General features: G+C 43.0%; 1 protein-coding gene across 2 annotated transcripts; it reads right to left on the reverse strand.

Annotated features, from left to right (window-relative positions):
- Positions 1–238: 238 nt before the first annotated feature.
- On the reverse strand, positions 239–9,767 carry LOC119017909 (uncharacterized protein KIAA0895-like). 2 transcript variants are annotated; one of them, XM_037095076.1, is made up of 7 exons: positions 9,460–9,767; positions 8,350–9,136; positions 7,532–7,675; positions 6,985–7,117; positions 4,517–4,822; positions 4,114–4,211; positions 239–2,927 (listed from the first exon to the last, which is right to left on the reverse strand). In XM_037095076.1, the coding sequence occupies exons 2-7, from the start codon at positions 9,085–9,087 to the stop codon at positions 2,766–2,768; spliced, it is 1,581 nt and encodes a 526-aa protein (XP_036950971.1). In that variant the 5' UTR covers positions 9,088–9,136; positions 9,460–9,767; the 3' UTR covers positions 239–2,765. The 2 variants fall into 2 exon arrangements, with proteins under 2 accessions (XP_036950971.1, XP_036950970.1); XM_037095075.1 differs by having other exon boundaries at positions 8,350–9,133; positions 9,460–9,766.
- Between the last annotated feature and the right edge of the window lie 2,561 nt (positions 9,768–12,328).

Genomic DNA, 12,328 nt, shown 5'->3' on the forward strand with positions numbered 1-12,328 from the left:
GGGATACAAAAGTCTCAGTTATGCAGTTTTTGCGATGGGAGTATTTATAGATAGAGATGAAATCTTCGACTTCTTCTTAATAACAGCAGCTACAAAGCTCATCAGCTCAAAATGACGACGACAATAAAAAGGATTTTATCCTGACAGCAGGATGTTAGCTGGATTGGTGAAGCCACATTTTAAAGAACAGGACCGTGGTGCTCATGTTGGCGCCTCAAGAATCAGACCGGAGAGCTCGTCAAGTGTGTGTACTTTTTAATAAATAAACTGGAAATTCAAGGTGTTTCCCAGAACATAAAACACTTGTGCAACATTCGTGCGTTACAAAGAGGTGCATTCTTTTTGCGAATCCAGGCCGAGGTTGGTGAGGTCAGCAGACGACAACCTGCTCAAATTTAAAACGTATCTGCTTACCAAATGGCTGAAACTGTAAACACAGCAGAGTAAATTTAAATAACATCTTCAAATCCAAGTATTTAAAATGCATCACAGAAGTAGAATTCACATTTTGGTCAAGTGGTTATTTTAGGTTAAAAACTGGGACTGCGGACGCCGTTTAGTCCACATCGTCTCTGTTGTGACCTGGTTTAAATTCTGCTCACAGACGGCTTGGCCCAAAATGAATGCCCTGACTGACATCTGAAGTTTTTGTTTTTTTTTAAGTGTCAAACACGGTAAAAAGCAGCCTACGAACACACGGCTAGCTACAGCGGATGAGCTCTACACCCATCGAAGGCACGCCCACAACACCCGGCTTCCTCCTCAGCCAGAGACTCAAGTCTGGATGAGGAGCTACGATGACGGGCCGCTTCTCAGAACAACCCAACAGTGTTCTCAAAATGCCACTTTGGCACTTTATCTACACGTTAAAGGAATAGTTCTACATTTTGGTACATTGGCTCGTTTGCTTTCTTGCAGAGAGTTGGATACAGATCAACACCACCATCGTTTCTGTCCGTTACGGGGCTGCAACGATTGATTTTATCTGTCGATTAATCAATTAGCTCCTGATAAAATAAGTGCTTTGTTCAGATTCAAATCGAGGGCTCGTCAACATGACAGTAAAGTGGTGTCATTACTGAACCTTCCAGACTCTTCTGTGTTCATATTGTCACTGAGTCGTTTATGAAGAGATTTACAGGAGATTATTAAGTATTAAGATAGACATTGTGTATCATAGCCTTAAAAACATAGTGAGATTAATTTAAGGCCACATCACTGAGTGATTAAATTTACGGTCACTGAGGAAAGAAACCAGAAAATATTCACATTTAAGTTTTATAAATAAAATTACTCCAACTGAATTAATCAATCAGGATAATAATTAATGTAACAGCTGATAGCTAATCGTTGCAGCTCTAGTCTGTTAATTATGAAGCTACAGCCAGCAGTCAGTTAACTTCAGCATCAGGACTGAAAACGGGCACAATGGCTCCTGTGATCTGTCATGGCGGTAAAAACATTACGATCATTTCATGGCTGGTAAACAATCGAGTGGCAGGACGACTGTGTGCTCACGTCCACCTCCCTTATTTATTGATGCTTTATCGGTCGAGCGTTACATTCTGACGGCAGGTCGGTAAGACAGACGAACACAGCTTCATCTCTAACCTGTGAACTGAAAAGACGACGAACTTCTTCTGTGGTTGTGATGCTAACAGCCTACTAAACAACTAAACATCGTCCCTGCGCTTCTCTGTAAGAGCACCAGGCGTGTGGCTTCATCATAGACCTGAAGTTTCTGAGCTCGGACCGGACCGTCGCTGGTCCGGGGAGGTGAGTCAACTTTCTGTCTGGCTTCAGCGACGTGTTGAAAGTACAGTGAAATGAGAGTGGCATCAATTTTCTCATTTAACTTCCTGCAAGAAAGCGAATCAGCTTCCAACTACTCCTTTAACGTTGCAAAAGAAAATTTGGTTGCTGCAGAGGGGGCGCTTGGGGACGGTCACATCACAGTAGCATACTGATACCAAAAGACCACCAAGGACTCTTAAGACAGAAACAACACAGCTGATCGCTCGTTAATAACACTGATATTTTAAAAACCACCCTGAGGAGATTTTAATACTTGAGCGGGTCCAGTGGCACTTGATAACTTACAGATTCGTGGACTCCGTTACGTCTTCCTCAGGGGTTTTTTTTGTTTGTTTGTTTTCGTCCTTGGTGACCTTTTTTTGAAATGCAAACAATCTAAGGCATGAAACAATGTTGTCTAAAAAAAGGTATAAAGCTAATACCAGAGACATTCAGTCTGTTCTCTCAAAGTAAAAAACTTAAATAATTGCATAAATAAAGCGTGTGATTATGAATGTTTCCGTCCGTACGCGACATGTTAGCGGCGTGTCCTGTACAGGCGCTGGATGCGGTGATTATGTACGAGTCTACATATATAATGTTGGTTACATCGTAGAGTTGCAGTATTGAGGTAACTTCATAGTAGGAGTAAAGGCGAGGGGGGCGGGGGGCACTTGAACTGTACTCGGCTCCGTGAAAAAAGCCACATTAACATGCAGTCGGACAAAAGTGAGGATGTAGATAGAGGTGTTCGTGTGTACGTCCCTTTTGTTCGCGTCATTCAAGTTTTACAAAAAAATCGCCCAAATAAAGCATCGATAATACTGGATGTTTATGATGTTCACGCACCACCTGATACAGTCTGTGTACCTGCATCATCATCCTCTTCCTCTTCTTCCTCTTGGACTCAGGTGGTGAGGGGTCAGGTGGGGTCAGGTGGGGTCGGGTGGGGTCGGGTGGAGGCAGGACGGTCAGGGCAGCAGGTGTTGCAGCGCTGAGTCGTCCAGCTCGTTGACGGCGACGATGTGGTCCAGGTGTTGCAGGTACCGCTCCTGGTCTCGCATGAAGTGCGGAATTCTGGTCCGGTGGAAGACCGCCAGCTGCCTCAGCCGCTCCACGTCTTCAAAGGACACCTGCACAGGTGAAGAGTTCATCGGTGGAAACCAGGACGGAAACTTCTCCAGGGAGAGACAGAAGTTAGAAACTTTATATAAAGCTGAGCTATAATCTGAGCTCTGTGTCTCGGGGGTGAAACTGATTCTGACACCTGTTTTGTCTTCCTGCAATATTCTACTTCGCCCCCTGGTGGCTCGGTGGTAAAGTCAGTCATTTATGAAAGAGTCATTTCCAGCTGATTTTTTCCCCTTCGCTTGAAATCTTTTGTCTTCCTGAATAACTTTTTCATCTCGATTTTTTCCCACATTAATTTTTTTTTACCCCCAAATATTTTCTCATCCTGAATTTTTTTTTCTCAGCTTGCAGTTTGTTCTCATCATGATTTCCCCCCTGAATTTGATTTTAACCTTTTTTTTTTTTTTTTTCATTTTAACCTGAATTTTTTTCTCCACAATTTATTTTTCACTTTAATTTCTTTTGACTGCCAAACTTTCTTCAACTAACATTTTTGTTTTCATCTGAATTTTGGTTCACCTCCTGAAATTTTTTTCCCCCACTTCAGATTTTTTTTTCGGTGCTGAATGTATTTCACCTTTATTCAGGGGAAATAAAAATAAAAATAAAAAAAATTCAGCCAGAAAACAAATTTCAGGTGGGAAAAAAATATGTCAGGAAGATGGAAAATTTCGGTAAAAATAAAAATTCAGGTGGAAAAGATTCAGGTGAAAAAATTGGTAAAGAATCTGTTTTTAACCCTCAATTTCTTTACCCTCAAGTTCTTTATCATCTTGAAAAAGATTTAATCCTGAAATGTTTCCACTCCTGTTTTTTTTTTCCATCTGAATTTTGGTTCACCTCAATTTATGGCATCCCCTACCAATATTTTTTCCCCCACCATTATTTTTTCCCCACGTCTCATCTTGTTTTTTTCCACCTGAACTTTTTACTTTTTTCTTTTAGTTCTGTTTGTGTTCTACGCAGGATTTGTACCTACAGTGTTGTATCTGTACTTTTATATAGATAAAGGATCTGACTGCTTGCTTTATTATTTATTCCACCTCTCTATTCCACTTACTTTGCTTTATTATTCCCAGTTGCACTTTGTTGTTAACCTGTGAGACACCCTGTCATCTTGGGTTTTAAAAGGTTTTAAATGTAAACAAACTGGTAATAAATCCCTGAAGGCGTCGTGTGGACTCTGACCTTTCCTAAAGACGTCAACGTCTTGAAGTCGATGTTGCGTCGGTGCCGAAGGATTCGGAGGATCCCGTCCAGATAAACCTGATCTTTACTGAAGCAGCCTGAGAAGAAACAGACGACAGACGGGGAGAACAAAAATAAATCTTTCCTCAGTTTGTTATCGTTCCCTCTGATTGGTGTAAATTGTACCTGCAGATTCTCCTCAGGGACAGAAAAATACTGACAACCCTCCTGTACGTATTCAGGTAAAAGAAAAATCATTGAGTTTAATTTACAGTTCATTCAATTCATTCTTTATCCCCCCAAAGAAAACATGCAGTAGGAAGTTGGCAGTTCTCAACCAATCAGAGGGCAGGAGTGTGTATATAGTGGGTGTGTGTGTGTGTGTGTGTGTGTGTGTGTGTACCGGGCTGCGAGGTGTCCGTCTGTCCCCTCTTGGCTCTCAGGCAGTACTCCCAGCGGACGTCCGGGTCCTGGACGAAGCGAGCGATGTGGCTGAAGAGCTGGCTGAAGCTCATGCTGGTGGCGTGGTACACCGTGTAGTAGAGCAGAGCGGCGCGCCACAGGTAGGGCTGTTTCCGTAGCAACACGCTGTGCAGGCTGGCCAGGCCCTCCTCCGTGGGATTGGCCGGTTTCAGGCCGAACTGCTTCCTGCCCTCGGAGGTGGACCACGGCTGCAGGTTGTTGTTCACGCCTCGCAGATAATGTGTACCTGAGGAGAGGACGACACCTCAGTGTCTCATTCATTCAATCATTCATTTATTTATTGTCCTTTCACTTTATCTGATCATGAAACATCAGACTGCAGTTTGTTTTAAGATTTCTTGCTCTTAACTTTTCTTAGTTTTTCATTTCATTTCATCATTTATTGTGTTTATATTTTATGGACGTCAGCTGTAGTCTGTTTTAAAAAGTCAATAAAAACATTTGAATAAAACTTTATCTGATATTATTATTTATTTTTTCCCTTTTGTTTCATTTTAATTCGATTATCTTAACTTGCATCTTTCGGTTTGCTGGTTTTGTGTGTTTGGTGTGTTACTCGTGTGCCTTTATATTTATTGTACAGTATTTCTAAACACTGATGTTAAGGTTTGGTAACACTTACAGCATTCAGTTACAGAGTGAAGGTCTTTGCACACCAAGTTTTTAATCCATTATCTGATAAAATAACATCACGTACAGGATCCCTGCACACTGAGTCTGACACTAACTGTTCTCTTTGTTCTGAAAATTCCCAATACGAGATAAGATCGAGTCGAGCAGTGAGGATGGAAATACAGAGTCCATCTGATAAGAGAGGAGCGTCACGGTGGTGAAACAGGAGAGGGAACTGTTGACAAAAGTCATAAAGGATGACGATGCTTCAACTGAAACTCCAGCTGTGTGACGTCCAACTGAACCGACACAGCAGCTCGTTGTCCAGAGAGTTTACAGCGAGAACCCGTCTAATGTTTTCTTCTCCTCTGCTCACAGCGCAGAGACGTCAAATTCATGTTGTATTAACACACGTGACTCTCGCGCCTGATGATCATTTTGAAGTTCCTCATGAGCAAAGAGAAGTAACTTCTTTCCACCGTCATCCAACAACATTAATAACTTTACAGGAAGTTAATAGAGGAAACACAAGAAGACCGAGTGTGTTCCACATCAGTAGTATCTGAAGGCTTTATAGTAAATAAATATCCGGTCAGCTTTTGTTGACCGTTGCTTCCATGTCAATACGAGGTGTGAAATAAGATCCTGCCGCGCTCTGACTCAATATTTGTGCCTTTCCCAACAGAGACATTATGTTGGAACAGTTGTGCAGTGAGGAAAATGCAAAACAGTAGAAGATTGTTAATAACAAACCTGCTGCACCGACTGGAAACAGCGCGCAGCAACAAGTTCAGGTAACGAAGTGAGAGACTGAAATACTGAGGAGCTCCTCGACTGGTTCAACCAACGATTCATTTAATACAACATCAGTTCTGATCAGAGTTTAATAAAACTTTATTTTAAATGAAGCAGAGCTCTGCTGCATAATTCAAAATCAAAACCAAGTTGGATGAAAACTAAAATAAAATACGGAGATGCTGACAACATTAAAATAAATACACTGCTCAAAATGAGTTGGAGTTATTTTACTGTTTTTTAGTTTCTAAAACATGTTGCGACACGTTTCATTTGACTGTTGCTGTATATACATACACCCATGTCCCAGTAACTCTAACTACTGTTGAACAGTGTATGTAAATAAAACCAAACATGTCGGATTGTTTCTCTAAAAAGTTGGTTGAGTCACGATCCTTTGAGCCCCGCTGATGAAAACATCTCCTGACTTTACTGCTTCATAATAAAAGCTTTTAAATGCCTAAATAACAGGGGGCTTTTATTGTGAAGAATTTAGAGGAAATTAAACGCGTGTTTTAGTGAGTTTGTTAAAGTTCTGAGTTTTACAAGCAGCGGCTTCACTCGTTTAAAATCGGAGGGAAATGAAAGTCGTCGTCGCTCGCTCATTATTTAAAGAGACACACCTACGAGCAGGTAGCAGCTGACCGAGATGTGAGTCTGACATGAGAAAAGCTCGCACATGTGGAAGAGCCATAGTAGTTGGCCAACCATAAAGTAAAAGTAAACAGATAATAATACGTATTTGTAGATCAGAGTTTATGTATGTGTTGTGAGTGTTGTGCCACAGCCAACAACAGCTGGTCTGTGTGCAGCCGTCAGGTGTTCGCTGAGCATCTGTTATGTCTCCTTTGCTGTCAGTTGGACCTGATAACGATAAAAACTGAATGCCGTCTTTCAACAGGAGGATGACTCACTGTGGAAAAACACTGTTGTTGTTCTGGAGGATGAGTTTAATATCCGACACGTCGAGGTGATCGTTACCTATCTCGTGTCTCAGCATCCCCTCCAGCCAGTGCTGCCGGGCTCCGGCCAGGTTGATGGTCAGAGTGGGACGACAGCTCTCCACCACCATCACCGCCTGAGACAGCAGCTCGTCAGACAGACGCACCACAACCTGGAGACACACACACATCATCATCATCATCATCATCATCATCATCATCATCGCCTTCCTTTTGGTTTTGTTTCTCCTGACCTTGTCGGGGCTGTGAGGTCAGAGGGTGTCATGTGCTCTGTGAAGCATCTAAAGATAAATAAAAGAGTCTCGACCTCGAGGAGTTTAACCATTAATGTTTCCTCCTTCCTCAAAATGTCTTCAGCTGACTGAGCTTGTTATTCATTAATAAAGATGATAAATAATTATTCAGCAGAGTTTCTTCAGCGCAGGTTTTTTAATACTGCTGCTGAACAAATTAAAGTTCATTTCACTTCTTTAATTCTTTCAGCTGCTTTTGTTTGAGCTGGTCGAACTGAATGTCTGCTGTGATTGGACGGTTGTCAGGCAGGTGAGGTGACTCTGTGCACTCACCTCTCCCACACAGCCTTCTTTCTGCAGATATTTGCGTACGGCGGCCCAGACTTGACTTTTAGGGAGGATGTTTCCACCCGTCACCTCCTCGAAGTTCTCGTAGGAGCCGAACTTCTTCAGGACGCACTCCATGATTCCAACAGCCTGCAGGTCATCAAGCAGAAAAACACCTCATCATCAAAATCAACAGCAGGAATTATTTGTTTTCTCTGCTCTCTGCCTGCTTGCATTCAGATGACACAGCTAGCTTAGCATTAGCCTGCAGCTGAGACGAGTGACTGAGATCCTGAAGGAGACGTGACAAACTAACGCTGGCAGAGAGAAAAGTTCAGATTGAAAATCGACTCTTTGATTTGGAGAATCTTTACATCTAAAGCTGCACCATGTTGGAAGAAACTGACATTGAAACACTGTCAGAGATAAAGAGGAGATTCAATATGAGGAAATACAGGATTGATCAGCTCCAATTGTGAAGAATTGATTGTTATACAGTGATTAGGGTGCTTCTGTAACACAGCAGGCCACACTTCATCTGATTAATATAATCCAGAATGATTTAGTGGTTCAGTCTGTGTCGCTCATCAGTGATTAACTAACAACCCTTGAATCAGACGGAACCAGGTGATGTCAGACGGATCATCACAAACAACGAGAACCTTAAAGTTCTCCTTGTGTATCAAGCAGCTAAACACTTGTTCCAAGTTTGAGTTCACCTGTTTACTCGCCATTGAACTTCCTGTGATGTAAAGACTGAAACCATCTACAGTTCAGTCCTCACCCCCATCGGGACGTGACCTCAGGTGCGTCACATACTGTACCTGCTCGAGGAAGAGGCCCGACCCGTCCCGGTACTTCTCCAACACGCTCCTCGGTTCAGGCTGCATGTACTCAAACTGAGGCTCGTACTTGTAGTCGGACTGGAAGAAGGTCTGCTTCTCCTGCTCGAGGTTGAGCGGCCTGAGGGCGACCAGCAGACAGGGCCTGGAGGACGTCGGCGCCGTGGTGCCGCCCAACCCCTTCGCTATATGTGGCAGGGAGGTGGCGGGTCTCATTTGGCCCCTGCCGGCCCGGAGCCCCAGGGAGTAGTTGACCGAGCAGGTGCTCTCGCTGCGACGCATCCAGCCGCCGCTGCCCAGGCTGGGGCTGGTCAGGCTGCGGGCCGGAGGCGAGGGGGCAGCAGAACCGCTGCGCCATGGAGGCTGCACGATCCTCCTGTCGGCCATCTGCTCCTGGGACCCTCGCAGGCGCTGGGGCGTCATCTCCAGGCTGAGGGGACGGCGGAGCGGCGGTCTAGGCGTGGCCCCGCTTCTCGATGATGAAGACCGCCTCTCTACCTGGCTGCTGCTGGTCTGGGCTGGAAGTCCGTTGTGGGACACCTTCCCCTTCTTAGCGACATTGCTCTTTTTGGCCGGCGTTCTGGGCGCCCCGGCAGAACTGCTGACGGGGGTTTTAGTTGGATCTGCTCGGACATCTGGCTCCAACAGGTCCCTGCTGCTCCTCCCAACACTCTCACCCTCAACCTGATCCATGAAGACTTCACCTGAGTCCAACACCATCACCACGGCCGCTCCGCCTCAGGTCCACCCTGCTCCAGCCCAGACTCTGCTGACAGAACACACACATTGAGGTCGATTCTGCTCTAATGAAAGTTGAAGAACAGACGCAGCAGGTGAGGATCATGTCAGTCCGTCTCTAACAAAGAGGGACTGGACATCTGACCGGTCCAGATCGTCCTGAGAACAAAACTGCTGAGCCTCAGACAGAACCGAGCTAACTTCCCCGGTGACGGAAGAAGCAAACACCCGGTTTATTTTTAAACCCTCCGTTAAGTCACAAGAACAGAGAAGTGTCCTGAGAGTTCACTGAGATTCATTCTGAAGGGAGACAAAACAAATCAGAGGAGCATCAACGTTTCCACTTTCACTCACCGAGCAGCGAGTCCCGGGACTTCTGCCGAGGATGTGTTGAGTCCCGCCGGTTCACCCGCTCATACCGGCCGCAGCTCCTCACACAGCGGGCCGAGGAGCCGTGACTTCTGTCGGAGGAGGATGACAGTGTGCGGGTAGCGGATCAGTGTGGAGCGGGGCCTGAGGCGCCTGCCCGGGCCGGCCAGGAAGCGGCGGATGTGTTGGAAGATATGACGCGTTACGCCGGGAACGACGTAGAGGTGGTCGCTCCCCTACGTCATTACGTACGACCATAAAGGAGATGGGTACTCTTCAGGGAAAAATGGATGATGTGGGTTTTTTTTTTCTTTTGTGAATTTTTTTGTTGATGAATATTTTCAGTTTGTGATTTTGTCAAATAGAACAGTCAAGTTTAAACACGAGATATAATTAATAAAATGTTTTAACGTTTACAATGTGTGTTTTTTATTTTTACAATTAAATATCTTTGGTTAATTATGTTTGTCAAAGAGAATGATGTATATATATCTATGTATATATGTATTAGAAAAAGTTTTGTAAAACAAGAAGCGAACAACTTCCGTCCTTGACTGCGTTTTACAGCCGTTTATTCAAACAAAGAAAAGCTACAACAGCGGGAAAACCATAGACATATAAATTTATATGTCTATATAAATTTATATGTCTATGGGGAAAACCAGCTAACTTCAGACGCCCCGCCCAACTCCGTTACCATGGTTACTGATAACTCCTCGTTGCCATGGTTACTTCCTGACGCTTACTAGGAGGCCTTGCCCAACAGTCAGCTGTCAGTGAGGGAAACTAACCAGATCATGTCCGTGCAGACCACAACACGATATATATAGATATATCTTCATTTTTAAAAGGCTTTTTTTTGTTTTTATAATTATGTGTTGTCTCGTTTTCTAGCTACTTATTTTCTATTTTTATATTTTGGTAACACTATGGTTTCAACAAAATATAATAAAATGTTTTTTTAAAAGGATTTTTTTTTATGTTGATGTTTCCACGTTATCATTTTTTGTTATAGAAAACGGTTTGTTCAGTTGTTTTTCCGTTGATGTGTCCTCTGATTTTGTGTTGTTATTTATAACTTAATTTTTTTTGTCCACATTTTCTTTTTCATTTAAAATCTAATATTTTCAGTTATATTAATTTTTCTTAACAAGAACTGTAACATTTCAACTCAAACCGTATGTAGCAGGAAGCTAATGAGTTGACTGTGTTGGACTTTGTTATCTTTTAACTTTTAACCATTTAATTTATGCTTCAAAAATCTTTAAATGGTGTTCATCTGTCCAGATTAACTTGCTGAACAAAACATGTAAATGTGATAAAATAAGAATTTCCATCAACCAAATCCAACTGAAACATCCCACAGGAATCAGAGCTGTGCTAATTTCTGGGTTAACCTACGAATACGTTGAAGAACAATTCAGTAATTTGAGATATTTTGAGATCTGAATGGAAAAAGTCAACCCTCTCTACGTGATGATGATGCAGCGCTGTTGCATCAATATAAACTACACAAAAGTACTTTTGCTTGATTTTGTCGTTCTTCCATCACCACATCACTCTTGTCAGATCGACTGGAAAATCTGCTATAAACACATTTCCTGCACCACAGATTCTTCACTGAAATACCTGAATATATGTAAATACTAATATCAGTATCCAGGTTTAATGAGGACAGTCATCCATGCTTTTTCAAACTTGCACAATAAACCTTTATTGGTTTTCCTGTAATAATTTTTTCCTTAAACAGTTTTCATTTGATTAGATAGATTTGGTAAGTCATGAACACATTTGGAAACATGACGGTTTAGACTGACTCAGTTCAGGTTGGACCACATATCAATGCAAATTTCCAGGAAGAACCAAGCAAAACAGGGTTTGTGGTAACAGCGTTCAGAGACACGTTTATCTGAGACACAGGCCTCTCTCTCGTTTAGAAACTACTAAAGCACTCAGTAGAGAGCATACCTCCGCCAAGACCCAACAGTCAGCTTTTGTACCCACTCACAGCTGCCGGCCACCTACATATGCCTGATTATTTCCCCCTGAGAAATTAGCAAAGATGTTGACAAACCAAAGAATCCTGGATCCATCCCTTTTCCCGGGTCAGCACCAGAAGTAAACAGGGTCTACTCTGGGCCGGGACTCATCCTCCAGTGAAGTTTCAATGTAAACCTGATCAGTAGTTTTTATTTGTTGCTGCTGACAAACAAACCAGCCTGCGTTCACGGGTCAGAACCGCAGACAGGTTCTCCATGTGTTCTCTGGATGAGGATGCAGCTTGATGACTGTTGGCTGTTTGCTGTCTGTATTTTGGTGTTAATGGCATTTGACTGAATTCACATCTCCAGTCTGAAAACCATGAGTGGATTTCATTCACCCTGAACATCACAACATGGAACAAGCAGCGGACAGACCAGTTCTGCTGGTTTCAGGTTGTTGTATGGATTAAATTCACTATGAAAGAAAGCTGTGGTTGGTCCTATGTGCAGCGATGATGGAAAGACACCAGTGAGCTCTGAATCTTACTATTTGTTTTGATTTGTTTAATGTTTCTAATGATCAGTGGGTGTCGGCTCGAACTGTCACATGATAAAACAGAGTAGAATTTAGAGTTTATTGTCACTACACACGTACAATGATATTGTTTTTCTCCTCAGGTCAGTAGAAACTAATGGTGCAAAGTAAGGAGAGCAAATAAAATATAGAGTAAAAATATATAAGAGGTAGCAGCTTTAACACCAGGGAACCAACACAGTGCACACTGATTTCCCTGAGAGCTGAAAGTGACACCAGAGTGGAAATGAGATTAACACAGAGGAAAGTTCAGGTTAAACCAGAAACATCACACACA

Source organism: Acanthopagrus latus, chromosome 4, assembly GCF_904848185.1.
Source record: "Acanthopagrus latus isolate v.2019 chromosome 4, fAcaLat1.1, whole genome shotgun sequence".
NCBI classification, from domain to species: Eukaryota; Metazoa; Chordata; class Actinopteri; order Spariformes; family Sparidae; genus Acanthopagrus; species Acanthopagrus latus.